This window comes from Lathamus discolor, chromosome Z (assembly GCF_037157495.1).
Source record: "Lathamus discolor isolate bLatDis1 chromosome Z, bLatDis1.hap1, whole genome shotgun sequence".
Taxonomy (NCBI): Eukaryota; Metazoa; Chordata; class Aves; order Psittaciformes; family Psittacidae; genus Lathamus; species Lathamus discolor.
Window position 1 is genome coordinate 34,417,979 of NC_088909.1, and position 13,591 is coordinate 34,431,569.

General features: G+C 42.9%; 1 protein-coding gene and 1 long non-coding RNA gene across 3 annotated transcripts in view; one reads left to right on the forward strand and one right to left on the reverse strand.

Moving 5' to 3' along the window:
- ATG10 (autophagy related 10) overlaps positions 1–3,873 on the reverse strand; it is an 84,908-nt gene extending 81,035 nt beyond the window's left edge. The window contains exons 1-2 of the mRNA XM_065661213.1: positions 3,847–3,873; positions 1,871–1,996 (exon numbers count right to left, since the gene is read on the reverse strand). Of these exons, the coding sequence (XP_065517285.1) occupies positions 1,871–1,996 (126 nt within the window). The 5' untranslated portion in view covers positions 3,847–3,873. The remainder of the gene's footprint in view (positions 1–1,870; positions 1,997–3,846) is intronic.
- Positions 3,874–3,980: 107 nt separating this feature from the next.
- LOC136005089 (uncharacterized) lies at positions 3,981–11,647 on the forward strand. Of its 2 annotated transcripts, XR_010608677.1 has the most exons (3): positions 3,981–4,110; positions 10,193–10,308; positions 11,081–11,647. It is a non-coding gene; the product is annotated as an uncharacterized LOC136005089 (long non-coding RNA). The 2 variants fall into 2 exon arrangements; XR_010608676.1 differs by having other exon boundaries at positions 10,193–11,647.
- Positions 11,648–13,591: the final 1,944 nt, after the last annotated feature.

Genomic DNA, 13,591 nt, shown 5'->3' on the forward strand with positions numbered 1-13,591 from the left:
ATAGTAGAAGCATGATTTTTCTCCCCAAAATTCATGAAAGCATGCAAAACCACTAAATCCATTAACGTAAAACACTAAACCTAGAGCAGTAAATTTTCTACAGCAGAGAGAAGAAATACACAGATAATAATGAGTACCCCAAACTATCATACTGAAAACCAGTCAGAAAAGCAAGAAAACATAGGAAAACCTGTATGGCCCACACATCAAAAAAAGTGGGGCAAAGAGACATCCTAGAATAGTGTGGATCTATTATAAGATGGAAAATAACAGAAGCATTCAAAGTAGAAACTGCAACTACTCAAAATATTTCTATTCTTATTTAGAGAACAAATACAAATTACGTAGCCATAAACCATAACTATTAAGAAGTTTTCATTTCAGTGGTGGGTAAGTAGCACATTAACATGACGTGGCTATTGTTAGGTATTTTTAAATCAGTACATAAGAACTGCTGATCTTTAAGTTTTCGACCATTGTGGAAGCTTCAGAGAAGTTTGCATAAAGCCAGCATGTATCAATATACCTTTATATACTGGCTAATTTGAGTAACTGTACACATATTCAGGTACTAAAGTCATCCCAAGCAAAAGAACGGCAGACATCACGTAGAATGCAGTAAATACAGAAAAACATACAGTACGTGTAGTTGTTTTTTAAGAAAAATAGGTTTTATCACAGTAAAGACATGTTTGCTTGATAAATACAAACAATACATGCTCAGACTTCTGTAAGAAAACTGCTGATTCCACAAGTGGAAATTAAAACATTAAAATAATCCCATGCCAATCTGACTCCCGCTAAAGGATGAAAATATGATTAATTCACAGATCTCAAATGTAACTTAAAAAAATGGGGAATCATCATAAAAGAAGTGATTCTAATGTGGTCCTGTGGGACTCGTCTTGGCCCTGCATTATTTAAAATTTTGATTAATGACCTAGAAACAATATGTAATTATTATTGGTGAGGTCTGAAAATTCTGGGGAACCAGCAAATAAGGAGGATTGATCACTTACACAGATTTTTCCGCTTGCTGTATGCAACTAACACATATTTTAATGCAAAACATTGTCACACATTTATAACAAAAACTATGTGCTATTTCAGTTTACAGGGTTAAAGTGATCCTTGGATACGTAACCACAACCTCTTGCCCAGAGTAGGAAGGTCCAAATTTCACAATGATACAAGAACCATTGTCTAGTTCTGCCCACAGCTGAAAAAGGGATTTTTATATATTGGACAGGATTCAGAGGAGATTCACAAGAATGGGTAAACTACTGGAAAACATGTCAAATAGTAAGGGAGCTCAATATGGTTTGCTTTTACAATTACAAGATTCTAAAGGATCTAAAACTGAAGTACCAAAACAAAGAGAATTCTGATGAAAAAAGGGTGCCCAGCTTAGAATACAAAGGTACAGATACCAATGGCTGGAGGCAGTTGAGATTAGAAGGAACAGCCTTTTTTCCTTTTTTATTTTTTTTTTTTTTTGTTCACTTTAAAGATAGCCAGCCACTTGAAAGACTTGTTGAAAGCTGTGACTGTTTTTCTAACACTGGGAATTCTGAAAACAAATGCCTTAAAGGCATTTTAGGACCAAAACAGAAATCATCTTGGGTAACCCTACAAGGTTACCACAAGGTGCAGTAGTTTTTAGATTCATGAACCCCGTTCAATACAGATACAGGACTATATCCTCATGTAAATCATCTATGCATTATTTTGTTCTTGGACCAGCTGTGCAAAATACCATTTATTTCATATGTTGTAAACTCCCCTCAAAAAGGATGTTCCAGCTTGTGGCAGTTGTCAACAGTTCAAAAAGGCCAGAAAGGTTACCTAAAAATGAACACGATTGTTTTACCTTGCTAGTTCTCCACTCCCAACCATCTCCTATCTGCTGTGAATGTTTAATAAATTCTTCACAGAATTGCTTGAATCTCTTTTCTTCCAAAAAGAAGTCCTCTTCACCTGCCATGCTATGGGACATCTGCCGAGCAAATTAAATGTTAGTACTGGCACATAAAGTGAATACTAAAAACTTTCACTAATTTCTAGCAATTAAATAGTAAAACAACAAAGCACTGGGAAGGGTGGGAGGAGAGAAAACAGGTTTTTTAAAACAAAGACAGATTTCTTCAAGTACATTAGAAAATCAGACACACAAAATGGGTGAAGTTGGAACGGACTTGTGGAGATAATCTAGTCCCATCCCCCTGTTCACAGAACGATCAACTAGAGTAGGTTGCTCAGGACCATTTCCAGTTGGGTTTTGATGATCTCAAAGGCTGGAGATTCCACAACCTCTCCAGAAAATCTGTTCCAGTGTTTAATTACCACAGCACTAAATAATCTGCTTTCTGTTTAAATGAAAAAGTCTATGTATCTGTTGGTGATCAACACCTCTTGTGCATTCACAACACAGTGCAAAAAGCCTGGCTCCCTCTTCCTTATTCTCTCCCATCAGTATTTCACACTGACATTTCTCATCTCCAGGCTGGTAAGTCCCAATCCCTCTGCCCTGCCTCATATGTCAAGACACTCCTAATCATCTTTACAGCCCCTCACTGGATTTGCTCCAGTATGGCGCTGTCTTTCTTGTACTGGGGAGACCAGAGCTGGACATAGTACAGTTGGTTTGACATACATTTCCTTAGCAGCATGGCCCAGCCAGTGTGTGGAAGAGGACTACTTCCATAGGCCTACCACCTTTTTCTTGGGGAACTGAACAGCTCCACAACACCTTAACAAAGTGTTTGTGGACCCAGAACCTCCACAATGGCCATCAGAGCCCCACAGAAGAAATTGCTCCTGCTCATGCCAGCAGCACAGCTCCCAATGGCCCAACAATGTGGCTTCAGGGGGTCACAACATGATCCAAATGAGCACCTTCCCTCCCCCTCGAATGCTTCCCTCCAGGGTCTTAAAGGTAACATAAAAGCTTCCAGAGGATCTTTCCAATTTTACTTTTTTCCCCCTCTTTCAAAGAGGATTTATCATAAACACAGCCAGTTTACAGACATCAGGCATCACTGCAGCACCACATTCAAATACTCAGTTAACTGTTACATGTTTTTTCTTAACAAAAAACCACAGAGGACACAGCACCTCATTTAATGTTATTTTTCAGGATCTGGCCCACAATTACAACATCACCCCGTCCGTCCATGACATAAATCATTAATCTCGCACTTGAAAACACCTCATTTTCAACGGCAGTTAACTCAAGCCCCCTTTACTCTGTGATACCCGGTTGCCAAGAAAGAGGAAACGTGGAAAACAGGCAGGGTAAACGCTTCTGCAGTTCCCAAATTTCCCAGTTCAGACGACGGACCGCACAACTGCCCAAGTACACGTAAAGGAGACTGCAGCTCTCACATCCGCTTTAAGCAGTGATCACAGAATCACGGAAAGGTGTGGGCTGAAAAGCACCTTAAGATCATTTAGCTCAACTCGCTGACACGGGCAAGAGGCATGTGCTTCGGAACATTAACAGCTGTGAAGTGACACCAGGCTGCTGGCACAAGCGCAGCACACCCTTCTTCCCTATAGTTAACCCGAAAAGACTTAACAGCGACGAGCAGAGCCGAGCTAACCAGCCGCGCTAGTCCAGGGCCCCGCAGCAAGCAGGGACAAGGCAAGCCCCGGCCAGGCCGGCCCTTCTCCCTGCCCGCTCCGCTATGTGCAGACCCTCAGGACTGCCGCCGGGTGATGGCAGAGGGGCTACCGGAGGGACAAGCAGGCGGCGGGGCCCGGAAGGGGCTGCGGGGAGCCCACCCCGCCTCAGGTGAGGAAGCGGGGTGCGGGCAGCGCCGTCCCACCACACCGCCCTCCACATACCGTGCCTCCGCCTCCCGCCAGCGCCGCGCTCCCGGCCCGCCCCCCGCGCATGCGCGCCATGAGGAGGGACGCGGCCGGCGGAGGGGAGCGCATGCGCGCGGAAGGTGCTGGCCTCAGCCGCCGCGTACGGGGGCGGGTGCCCGGTGGCCCTGTCCGTGTGCGGTGATGGTGCGGGAGCGCTCCCGGCTAGCTGTGCGGGCACCGAAAGTCTCGTCCAGGCCCGTGGTCAGCTCCCTCCGCCACCGTCAACCGGGACGGCCCCGGGTTAGTTCAGACCGCTGGCCTCGCTCCAGGAGCTCAGCAGTGACACATCTGCGTGGTTCTAATCGGTTTTGCAGGCTTCGCCGCCGTTTTCTCCTTACAGGATAAATATAAAATGTTATTACTTCCCCCTAGAGAGGAGGCAGAAACGCGAAATTAAAATGGCCAGCTCACTTCAGCAGTGCCCTGGAATGTAACATGGTGGATGAGCGAAGGAGTATCCAACGTGGTTATACGTGATGAAGGGAGGGACTCTTCATCTGGGACCCTAGTGATAGGACAAAGGGCTTCAAACTTAAATGGAAGATTTAGGTTGGATACAAGGAAGAGCTTTTTCTGTCTGAGGGTGGTGAGGCCCTGGCACAGGTTGCCCAGAGAAGCTGTGGCTGCCCCATCCCTGGCAGTGCTCAAGGCCAGGCTAATCGGGGCTTGGAGCAACCTGGTCTAGTGGAAGGTGTCCCCGCCTGTGGCAGGGGTTGGAACTGGATGAGCTTTAAGGTTCCTTCCAACCCAAACCAGCCTGGGATTCTGATTCTATGGTTATGCAGCTGTCTGGGTGAAAACAAGAAAAAATTAACAGGGTCTCACTAAAATACTAATCCTGAGCTACTTCCGCAAGATGCTTGATGTGTGTTTCACTTTGTTACCCAGCTGTGTTGACTGTATAATTGCTTTTAGGTGTGAAAATTTGCCAAGTGCACAGAAGCTGTTTTGCCACACAAATGTTAAAATAACTTTTTAAAATTTACACGTCTATTAAGCCATGCATCTTCTAGTGGTAAGGTCTTGTCTGGCATGACTAAGCCATCCAAACTGTAGTATGTGCAGCAATCCATATATCCAAACTGTGGCTTACAGTATATAGTACATAGTAATATATCCGGATGGATGAACGGAACCCGAATTCATAGAATACTTGGAAAAGGCCCTTAAGATCCTCAAGTCCAACTGTTAACCTAACATTCCCAAGTCCACTACTAAACCATGTCACTAAGGACCACATCTACACCTTTTCTTAAATACCCCCAGGGATGGTAACTTCACCACTTCTCTGGGCAGCCTGTTCCAGTGCTTTAAAATGTGGGGTTTACCTATTTATCAGGAAACTGCCATTTTTAAAGAGTTTTGTGATTTGCATTTAGAGTAAACAAGCTACCCCATCAGCTTTGGAGACCATACTGCAATGGAGAACCTCCACAAGCAAATGGCATTTTGCTCTTGGTAGTAATGTGATGTTCTGCAACCATGGAGCTCCCAATTTGATTGTAATTTGCTGGGTGTGGAGAGCTCACAAGGCCCAAGGCATTTTGTTGGAATATTCCTGAGGTAAACCATTTTTCTTTGTACTTAAAATTCCATTTACTGGATTGTGGCTGTTAGCAGCCGAGGTCTTCAAATATGCACTGTGATTCATATTTAAAGATAATTTTTACAACTATTTGTGAGCAGTGAGAAGTTCTATCCAAGTCTGTAATAGTCATCATTAGATAAGCAAAGTTTTGTTTTGTGACATTATTCTGGAGAATGATCGTATGATGTGCTTTGAATGGATCATAGTACCTCCACAGATCGCTATTTTGACTGCATATATTATTTTTGAAAGCAGTTACACAGCTTGCGTTATGCTGTTACCACCACAAGTTGTGATGCTGTAGTCATTATTTAATCATCAGAATTAATTATTTATATTGTTATTCACTGATTCTTTTAAATGTTTGGGCTTATGAAATTTGGTAAGTAAACACTATGTTGTCATCCAACCCTGAGTTTTAAAGGAAGGTTTTTACAGTGTGGGATTCTATTCCTTAAACCATTTTTTGCTAGCAGAAAATGCCTGTGGTATTGAAAAAACGTCAAGCAGTGTGTATTGCCTTGGAAGCTACAGCTCCTGATTTCTAATTTTAGCTTTATTACTGTCTCTCTGGATTTTCTTAGGTAAGAATCATCAAGTTTAGGGCATGGCTCATTTTAAAGTGCATGATAGGACCCTAATTTTGCACTGAAGTTAGCAAAGGAGTCACCATGAGTGGCAGCTTTTAGGAAGCTAAGCCATAGTTCCCGTATATTCAGATCCATCTACTCAGATCCATTTACTTTATTTAAAATTGTGAGCATGCAGTAGCTGTAAAAATCATGAATATGCATCTACTCAGATTTCAAAACTAGTGGTCTTTTTTAAAGAGTATAGGCTTTAGCCATACCATCGGAGCATCACAAACATTGTCTGTGGGCCTTAAATTGAACATACACAATGTTTAGTAATTATGTGTTGTTAAAAATAATGAACAGTTTACCTGAGTATCCCCTTCCAGGCCTTGCTGGTGAGCCTAACTGACTCGTTGTGTTATGAAAGTTAAGGTCTGAAGCACTTAGCTTTGAAAAATTGTTAGTATCCATATGTTACTGCTAACAGAAATTCCGTATCTCTCTATGTAGACAGGATACTGTACTTACCAGAGATGGGTTCTAATCCTGGCTCTGCTGTTGACAAATTTGGGCTGTTTCAGTTTTTTGTGTCTGTTCCCCTTTTTGTCTGTCTGCAGAGCAGATCAGATTCATGGAATATTCTTACAGCATCTGGTATCAGCTTGGTCATCTCCAGTATTGTTGCCAGAGCATTTCAGCAAGTTGCAGTGAGTGCCTCTTTATCAAAGGAAATGCATTTGCTGTAGTTCTAAAATTACTTGACAAGAACTCCCAACACGGGTTTCTCTCCTTTCTCTTCCTTCTTTTGTCTGTACTCTGAATCAACGCCTCAGGTTTCCATCTCACCTCTGCATACAAAGGTTTTAATAGTCCCATTCCTTGAGTCACTACTGAGATGTTTATATACTTAAAGCAAATGCATAAGTCGTCATCAGACCAGTTTGGTACTGGTGCCTGTAGGTGCCCAGAGCCTGTAGAGTGACCACAGGTCAGCAAGGGAGCACCTGAACAGCAGCAACAAAGGCCAAGTGCAATGTCCTGTACATGGGTCAGGGCAATCACAAGCATGAAGAAAGCTGGAGAGGGGCTTTTGACAAGGGCTTGTAGGGACAGAACAAGAGGAATGGCTTTAACCTGACAGAGGGGAGATTGTGATGAGAGGTCTTGGGAAGTTCTTCCCTATGAGGGTGGTGAGGCCCTGGCACAGGCTGCCCAGAGAAGCTGTGGCTACCCCATTCCTGGCAATACTGAAGGCCAGGTTGGACAGGGCTTGTAGCAACCTGGTCTAGTGGAAGGTGTTCCTGCCCATGGCAGGGGGTTGGAACTGGATGAGCTTTAAGGTCCCTTCCAACCCAAACCAGTCTGTGATTCTGTGATTAATGAATTATCACCTATTGATAATTTTTAAGAGTAAACTACAGTTGTTGTAGGAACTTTGTTGGCTGAGATTTTTAGAACTAAACTAAGAGCTTAGACAGCAATCCTTCATCAGCCAGGCTGTGAACTGGTTTATCTCTAAAAGGTCTTTTTCATCTCTTCATCCTGTAATTTGGTCCCAAGAAACAGCTTCATCCAAAACCCATTGATGAGTCAAGCAGTTCAGGCAACACTCAGCTCTCCAAAGAAAGCAGGTAACATTACAGCTCTGATAGGATTAACATCATGTACATTCAATTTCACAAATCCTCTTTAGTATGGTTCAGATCCACAGTAATTCTAATGCTATTTCTTCTACTTTGGTTTTTGATTACCCTTACTTTCCAATGCTGAGCAATGTTGCTAAGCAAAAAGAAATCATAATCTGTTATTACCAATGCCTGGCAGGACCTGGTTTGCAAAGTTTTATCATGAAGGAATACTGCCATGTAACCCAAATGAGAAATAATGGTATTGCCAAAGCAAAATGCTTGTGAAGATATCTCACGAGGCTATTGGACAGCACATTTAAACCCAGCGTATCATTCGTGCTGCAACAAATAATTTCTTAATTTGCTGTACTAGTATGGTCACAGGAGGAAATGCTCCCTATCTACAGTATAGGAAGAACTACATATACAGGCAATGTCTGCAAAACCAAAATGCTGGACCTCATTCCAGTTGTACACAGTTGTGTATTAGCAGTCATACACCATGGGTGACTGCTGAATTTAAATCTCTTCATTGTCTGTGATTAGATTAACAGTGCTTATGGAGATTCTGCACCAATAATGCATAATAAGAATTAAAAGTAAACTACTCCGCATTCTTTTGCTTTGTTCTTTTGGGAGACTTTATAGTTGAAATTCCTGTTAAGAGCTTGGTAGATGGAGAGCTTATTTTCCAATAATCACTTTTCAATAATCACGTAAGAGCACAATACCACAGTGCTCTCACGAAGTAGACTAGTAGTGATATTTTCCTTTTGCTGGCAGAAAAATAGAATTAAGTAAGTTGTACAAGGGTGTGGAAATTGTTAGGCTAGTGAACAGAGCTCAGTTTTGTAGATGCATGGTCTGCGCCTTGAACATACTTGCTCTTGGGCCTTTTGATTGTGCTGAGAGAAAGTTCAAAAGGAAACAAACGGAGAGGTATACAAACAGCATACATTTTTCATGAGTATTTTTATTCCACTCCGGCGGCTACCAACCAGCACTGGAAAAAAAGTAACAGCACAATGCAGCAATTGTTGCCACATTCTGGTTTTGGCAGTTTTTCCTACTTCTTTCTACTTCTTTTATCTAAAAGTTTAATACTTCTTTCAGATTTTTTTCATTGTTTTGTGTTCTCTTTCTGCTGCTGTTACTAATGTTAATTTCTTGGTTTTTTGGTTTGTTTTGGTTTTATTTCCTATTAGACAAACTGAAATCAATTTGAGACAGGCTACTATATGAAATACTCAAGTCATTAATGTAAAAGATAACAGCGGCTGTCTGGACTCTCTCCAACAGTCCCATGTCTTTCTTGTACTGGGGACTCCGGAGCTAGACGCAGGACTGCAGGGTGGGTTTCCCCAGAGCAGAGCAGAGGTATGCCTGTTAAAAAGTCTTTATGTATATAGTTCAATACATTTTGGATCCCAGCCTGTTTGACTTAGTATGTGTTATTCATGCTACGTCATTGTATGCACACAATGTCCTGCACGCTACGGATGTGTGCTATGCATTTGATTTCAGGATTTCTGGGCCACTCTTTTGGTTTTTGGTGACTTTTGGGATCAGGTAAGGATCTGATGGGTGTCTTTCCAGGAATTAGATTGTTTATTGAGTTTCATTTTGCTTTGTAAAGCCTTGTTTTTCCTGAAGTGGGAAATAAATGGTTTTCAGAGACCAATGTTTTTGTAGCTGCGATAGGTCCTGGACAGGTCTAGAGATACTAAGGGAGAGAAGATTACCCCGGGTTGTGCTTAAAGACTTACACCAGCCAGAAGAGTGATGTGTTCTATCTCAGTAAAGGCCCGATGGATAAGGACAGTGTTTTGAACAGCAGTACAGGAAATATGGCAAAACCCGTGACACTGAAGTAATGAACACAAGTGCTTTAGCTCATAGGCAAAATTAGGTCCTTCCCAGTAACCTTGTTACCCACAGAATAATACAGCTCCCTGTTACATTTTAGTAACAATCAGTTTCTCTTATTGAAGACCACGGAATCCTTCTCTAACTGCACAGGTCCCAGGAGAAAAATGTTCCCCAGCTAGCAGTGGATTATTGGAACTGGAGTGTGCATATGACTGACTACTGCTGTGAAAATAACTTCTGATGCCAGCTAGGTAAAAGCAGTAGGTATGGCTCTCGACTTCTGTACCCTAAAAAAGATTCAGTTGGCTGTGGACATGGACCTACGATAGTGAAATTAAACTGATTCATGGTGTCAGAAGTGCAGATTGGAGATACTTCTGTAAGAAATTTACAAGTTTACTCTGAAGAAATGTTATTAAATATCTTTCAGGTGCAGGTGCATAGCCTGGTGATGATCTTTATGCTACCAGTTCAAAGCCACTTTTTAAAGTGTAAGCTAACTGGGTGCAGAAACAAATCAACCTAAAGCACAGAACTCCACCTTAATATGAAACAGAGAAAGCAATAAATAAAACTGCAACCAGATAGAGGGAGAATTGGTTTTGCCATCTGGTATGCCCCTTGTCTGCCCTTCTCAATGCCTCTTCTCACATGTGTTGCAGGGGTTCACGCAGACGTTCAAGTGTATTGGCTTCTTCCCAAGCCAAGGCTGAAGCATCTAGTTCACAGGATTCCCAGACCCTGTGGAGCTGTCCACACCAAGGAGCGAGAGCAGGAGGTATTTGCACTTACACAGCCCTTGCATGAACAGCCATGTATTTGGCACCTGGTGAGAGCTACTGCTGATATACTTGGTCACTGCACAGTTCTCCTTCAGGCCTCTCCTCACAAACTAAAGGCTTTTTAACATTTTATTGCTCTCTAGTGTTCCTAATACAATTGTCTCTGCCAAGGAGTGGACCAAAGAAAAGGCAAGGCTAACTTCTGGTCCTGAAATGGCCTCGCCTGCTGCTGTTTCCAGAGGTGGGCTAGTCAGCTTTGTAGGCCCTGGGTCTCACCAACCAGGCTGTCACTTCAGTTTTCACTTTCTGTTGCCAGTTCCTTTTCATAACTGCCAAAGCCACCTCCTCTGTTCCTCACTCAGTATTGTTTCTCAAACACAGCATCTAAGATCTGTTCTCATTTTCTGAATGCTGGACTGTTCACTTCTTCATCCTTCTGAATGGCATAGCCACCTATTCATACTTGGAAGTTCCTGCCACAGAAATGTGAGAAAGAGTATTTATCCAGATTGATGTAAAGCACTGGAAAAAAGTCCCCTAGTTTATTGTCTTCATCAACATAAGATCACATCCTCTAACTTAACCTTTTTAGTATACCTCTTTATCCCATTTGTGAGAAGTCTAGCAAGTGAAGAGCCTCAGCATGGTAAGACAGTTACAATCCTTCCTAAAATTAAATTTCTTTTATCATACAGCATGTACTGCAAATTGAGAATAAGATTGATTCCTAACACTTCATCTTCAGTTGTCATGAGTCTTGTTTTCCAGACTTACTACCAACATTATGAATGTACTGAGTGCTTCAGAATGCAAGACAAGAGCAGCATGTCAGCTGTTTTCATCAGGGTATGCAAATGAGATTTGTGGAAGCCCAGTGGAAGAACATTATTGCATCAACTAATAGAGACTTCAGGAGTAAATCTTCCAAATTTGTTTCCTTGTCAGTTTGGACTAACAAAGAACATTCTTGTTGCCTGAAAATCATACGTGTCACCTGCCAGATTGGAAGAAAATCAGAAGCTGTCCCAGTAAAATGATGAAGTGAGCAAAAAGGAACTGACCATTCAATTGACAGTGAACTATTAATGTAAATATTTTTCTTTACACTAAAGAAAGGACCAGACATTTAAAATAGACAGGTTAGCACATGCTAAAATATTGTCCCTATACTAGACTGCCCAAAATTCTGTTAACTAGCATAAGTTAATATATGACACTCATGTTTTTGTTCATGCTTATTTGGACAAGGACACAGGCTTTTTTTCATTCCCTTGAATTATATAGTCCAGAAATTTACCAGATCTTCAAAATTAAAATCAGCTGTTAAGTTACTGATATATTATCCAATTGTAGTTCTTATCCGCCAGAAAAAAAAAATATACATTTATTCAGATGGAGTTTAACTTGCAGCACGGTTGCATAAAATCATTACTTGTGTCAAGTAAGATGATCCTTTGAACAGGAGGAATACTCTCCTGACCCTTTACCCACTGGTAATTGCCACTACAGAGGTGAGTGCAAAAAAGGATTTGAAGGGGTCCAGTCCTCCAAACCACTGTAAGCAGAACTTCAAAATAAGCTATTTTGCAGTGTCATTACTCCTTTCCCTCCTAATACTCGTCATCTTTTACTTCTCTGTGATTCCCAAATGCACTGACCCAGTTGACTAAATTTACCCTGGCATAAGAGGCTGTAGCTCCACTTCATTCATTGACATTTACCTACAATACAGTTACACTGCACTGGAATATTTCACACACGGTAGGTGTAGAGGTTTCCCAGACCACTGCCAGTCCTGAGCTTCAGCCATTCTACTTCAGTCATGTGCAGCATTTGTGCAAGGTAAATACAGGAAGGTAAGAGGATGAAGAGCAGACTGTTAATGAAATTGGAATGGTTTATTTAATAAGACTATGACCTAGCATGCTTTAGCTTCACTAGCTCATCAGTGTCAGTTCCCCTAATCTGTATGCAGCACTGACACTGACAGGGCTTCTTAACAGTTAAATCATAGAATCATAGAATGATTTGGGTTGGAAGGGACCTTAAAGCTCATCCAGTTCCAACTCCCTGCCATGGGTAGGGACACCTTCCACTAGACCACATTGCTCCAAGCCCTGTCCTACCTGGTCTTGAGCACTGAAAGGAATAGGGAAGCCACAGCTTCTCTGGGCATCCTGTGCCAGGGCCTCACCACCCTCACAGGGAAGAACTTCTGCCTAAGAGCTTATCTCAATCTTCCCTATGTTAAAGCCATTCCCCCCTTGTCCTGTCCCTACGGGCCCCTGTCAAAAGCACCTCTCCAGGTTTCTTGTAGCCCCTTCAGGCACTGGCAGCTGCTCTAAGGTCTCCCTGGAGCCTTCTCTTCCCCAGGCTGAACCAGCCCAGCTCTCTCAGCCTGTCTCCAGAGCAGAGCTGCTCCAGCCCTCGGAGCGTCTCCATGGCCTCCTCTGGAATTGCTCCAACAGCTCCAGGTCCCTCTTGTGTCGTTGCCGCAGAGCTGGACACAGGACTGCAGGGGGGTCTCCCCAGAGTGCAGTAGAGGGGGAGAATCCCTTCCTTCAACCTGCTGTTCATGCTCTGGGGATGCAGCCCAGCGCATGGCAGGGTTCTGAGCTCAAGCACTCACTGCCAGGTCATCCCCCAGTTCCCTCAGGACCCACAGATGCATCTCATCAGGTCTCATGGACTTGTGCCCCTTCAGGTTCCTCAGATGATCTTGAACCTGATCTTCTACAGCAGCGGTTCTTCATTCTCCAGGTCCCTGCCTTTGCCTTCTGTGACTTGGGCAGTGTGGAGCTCCTGCTGGCAAGACCAAGTTAAAATTAAGTCATTGAATGCCTTGGCCTTCTCCATGTCCCAAGTAACCAGGTCTCCTGCTTCCTTCTGGAGAAGGCCCATATTTCCATGGTCCATATTTGCATCTAGTGTAACTCTGCTGATGTTGATGAAGGTATGTCAGAACTAATTTAGTTTGGCAATTACTCTCCATGATGTGGAGTAATGGTGGGGCTGCAACACCTGGCAGTAGACAAACCTGGATAACACAGGTACTGTGGCACACAGCTTGGAAATAACTGAGATCCAGCATAGCCAGCAGAGGCCCAGAATGGGAGATGAAATGAACTTCTCAGGTATCTATGTACAGTGCTCCAAGATGCTGCAGGCCAAGTGCGCATTCCAGAGCTGGTATGTCCTCTCTGAGCACAGAGCAGCACAGTGGAAAGGTGGAGGAATCAGGTCCCTCCCACCAGTTTTACTGCTACATTTCAGCACCAG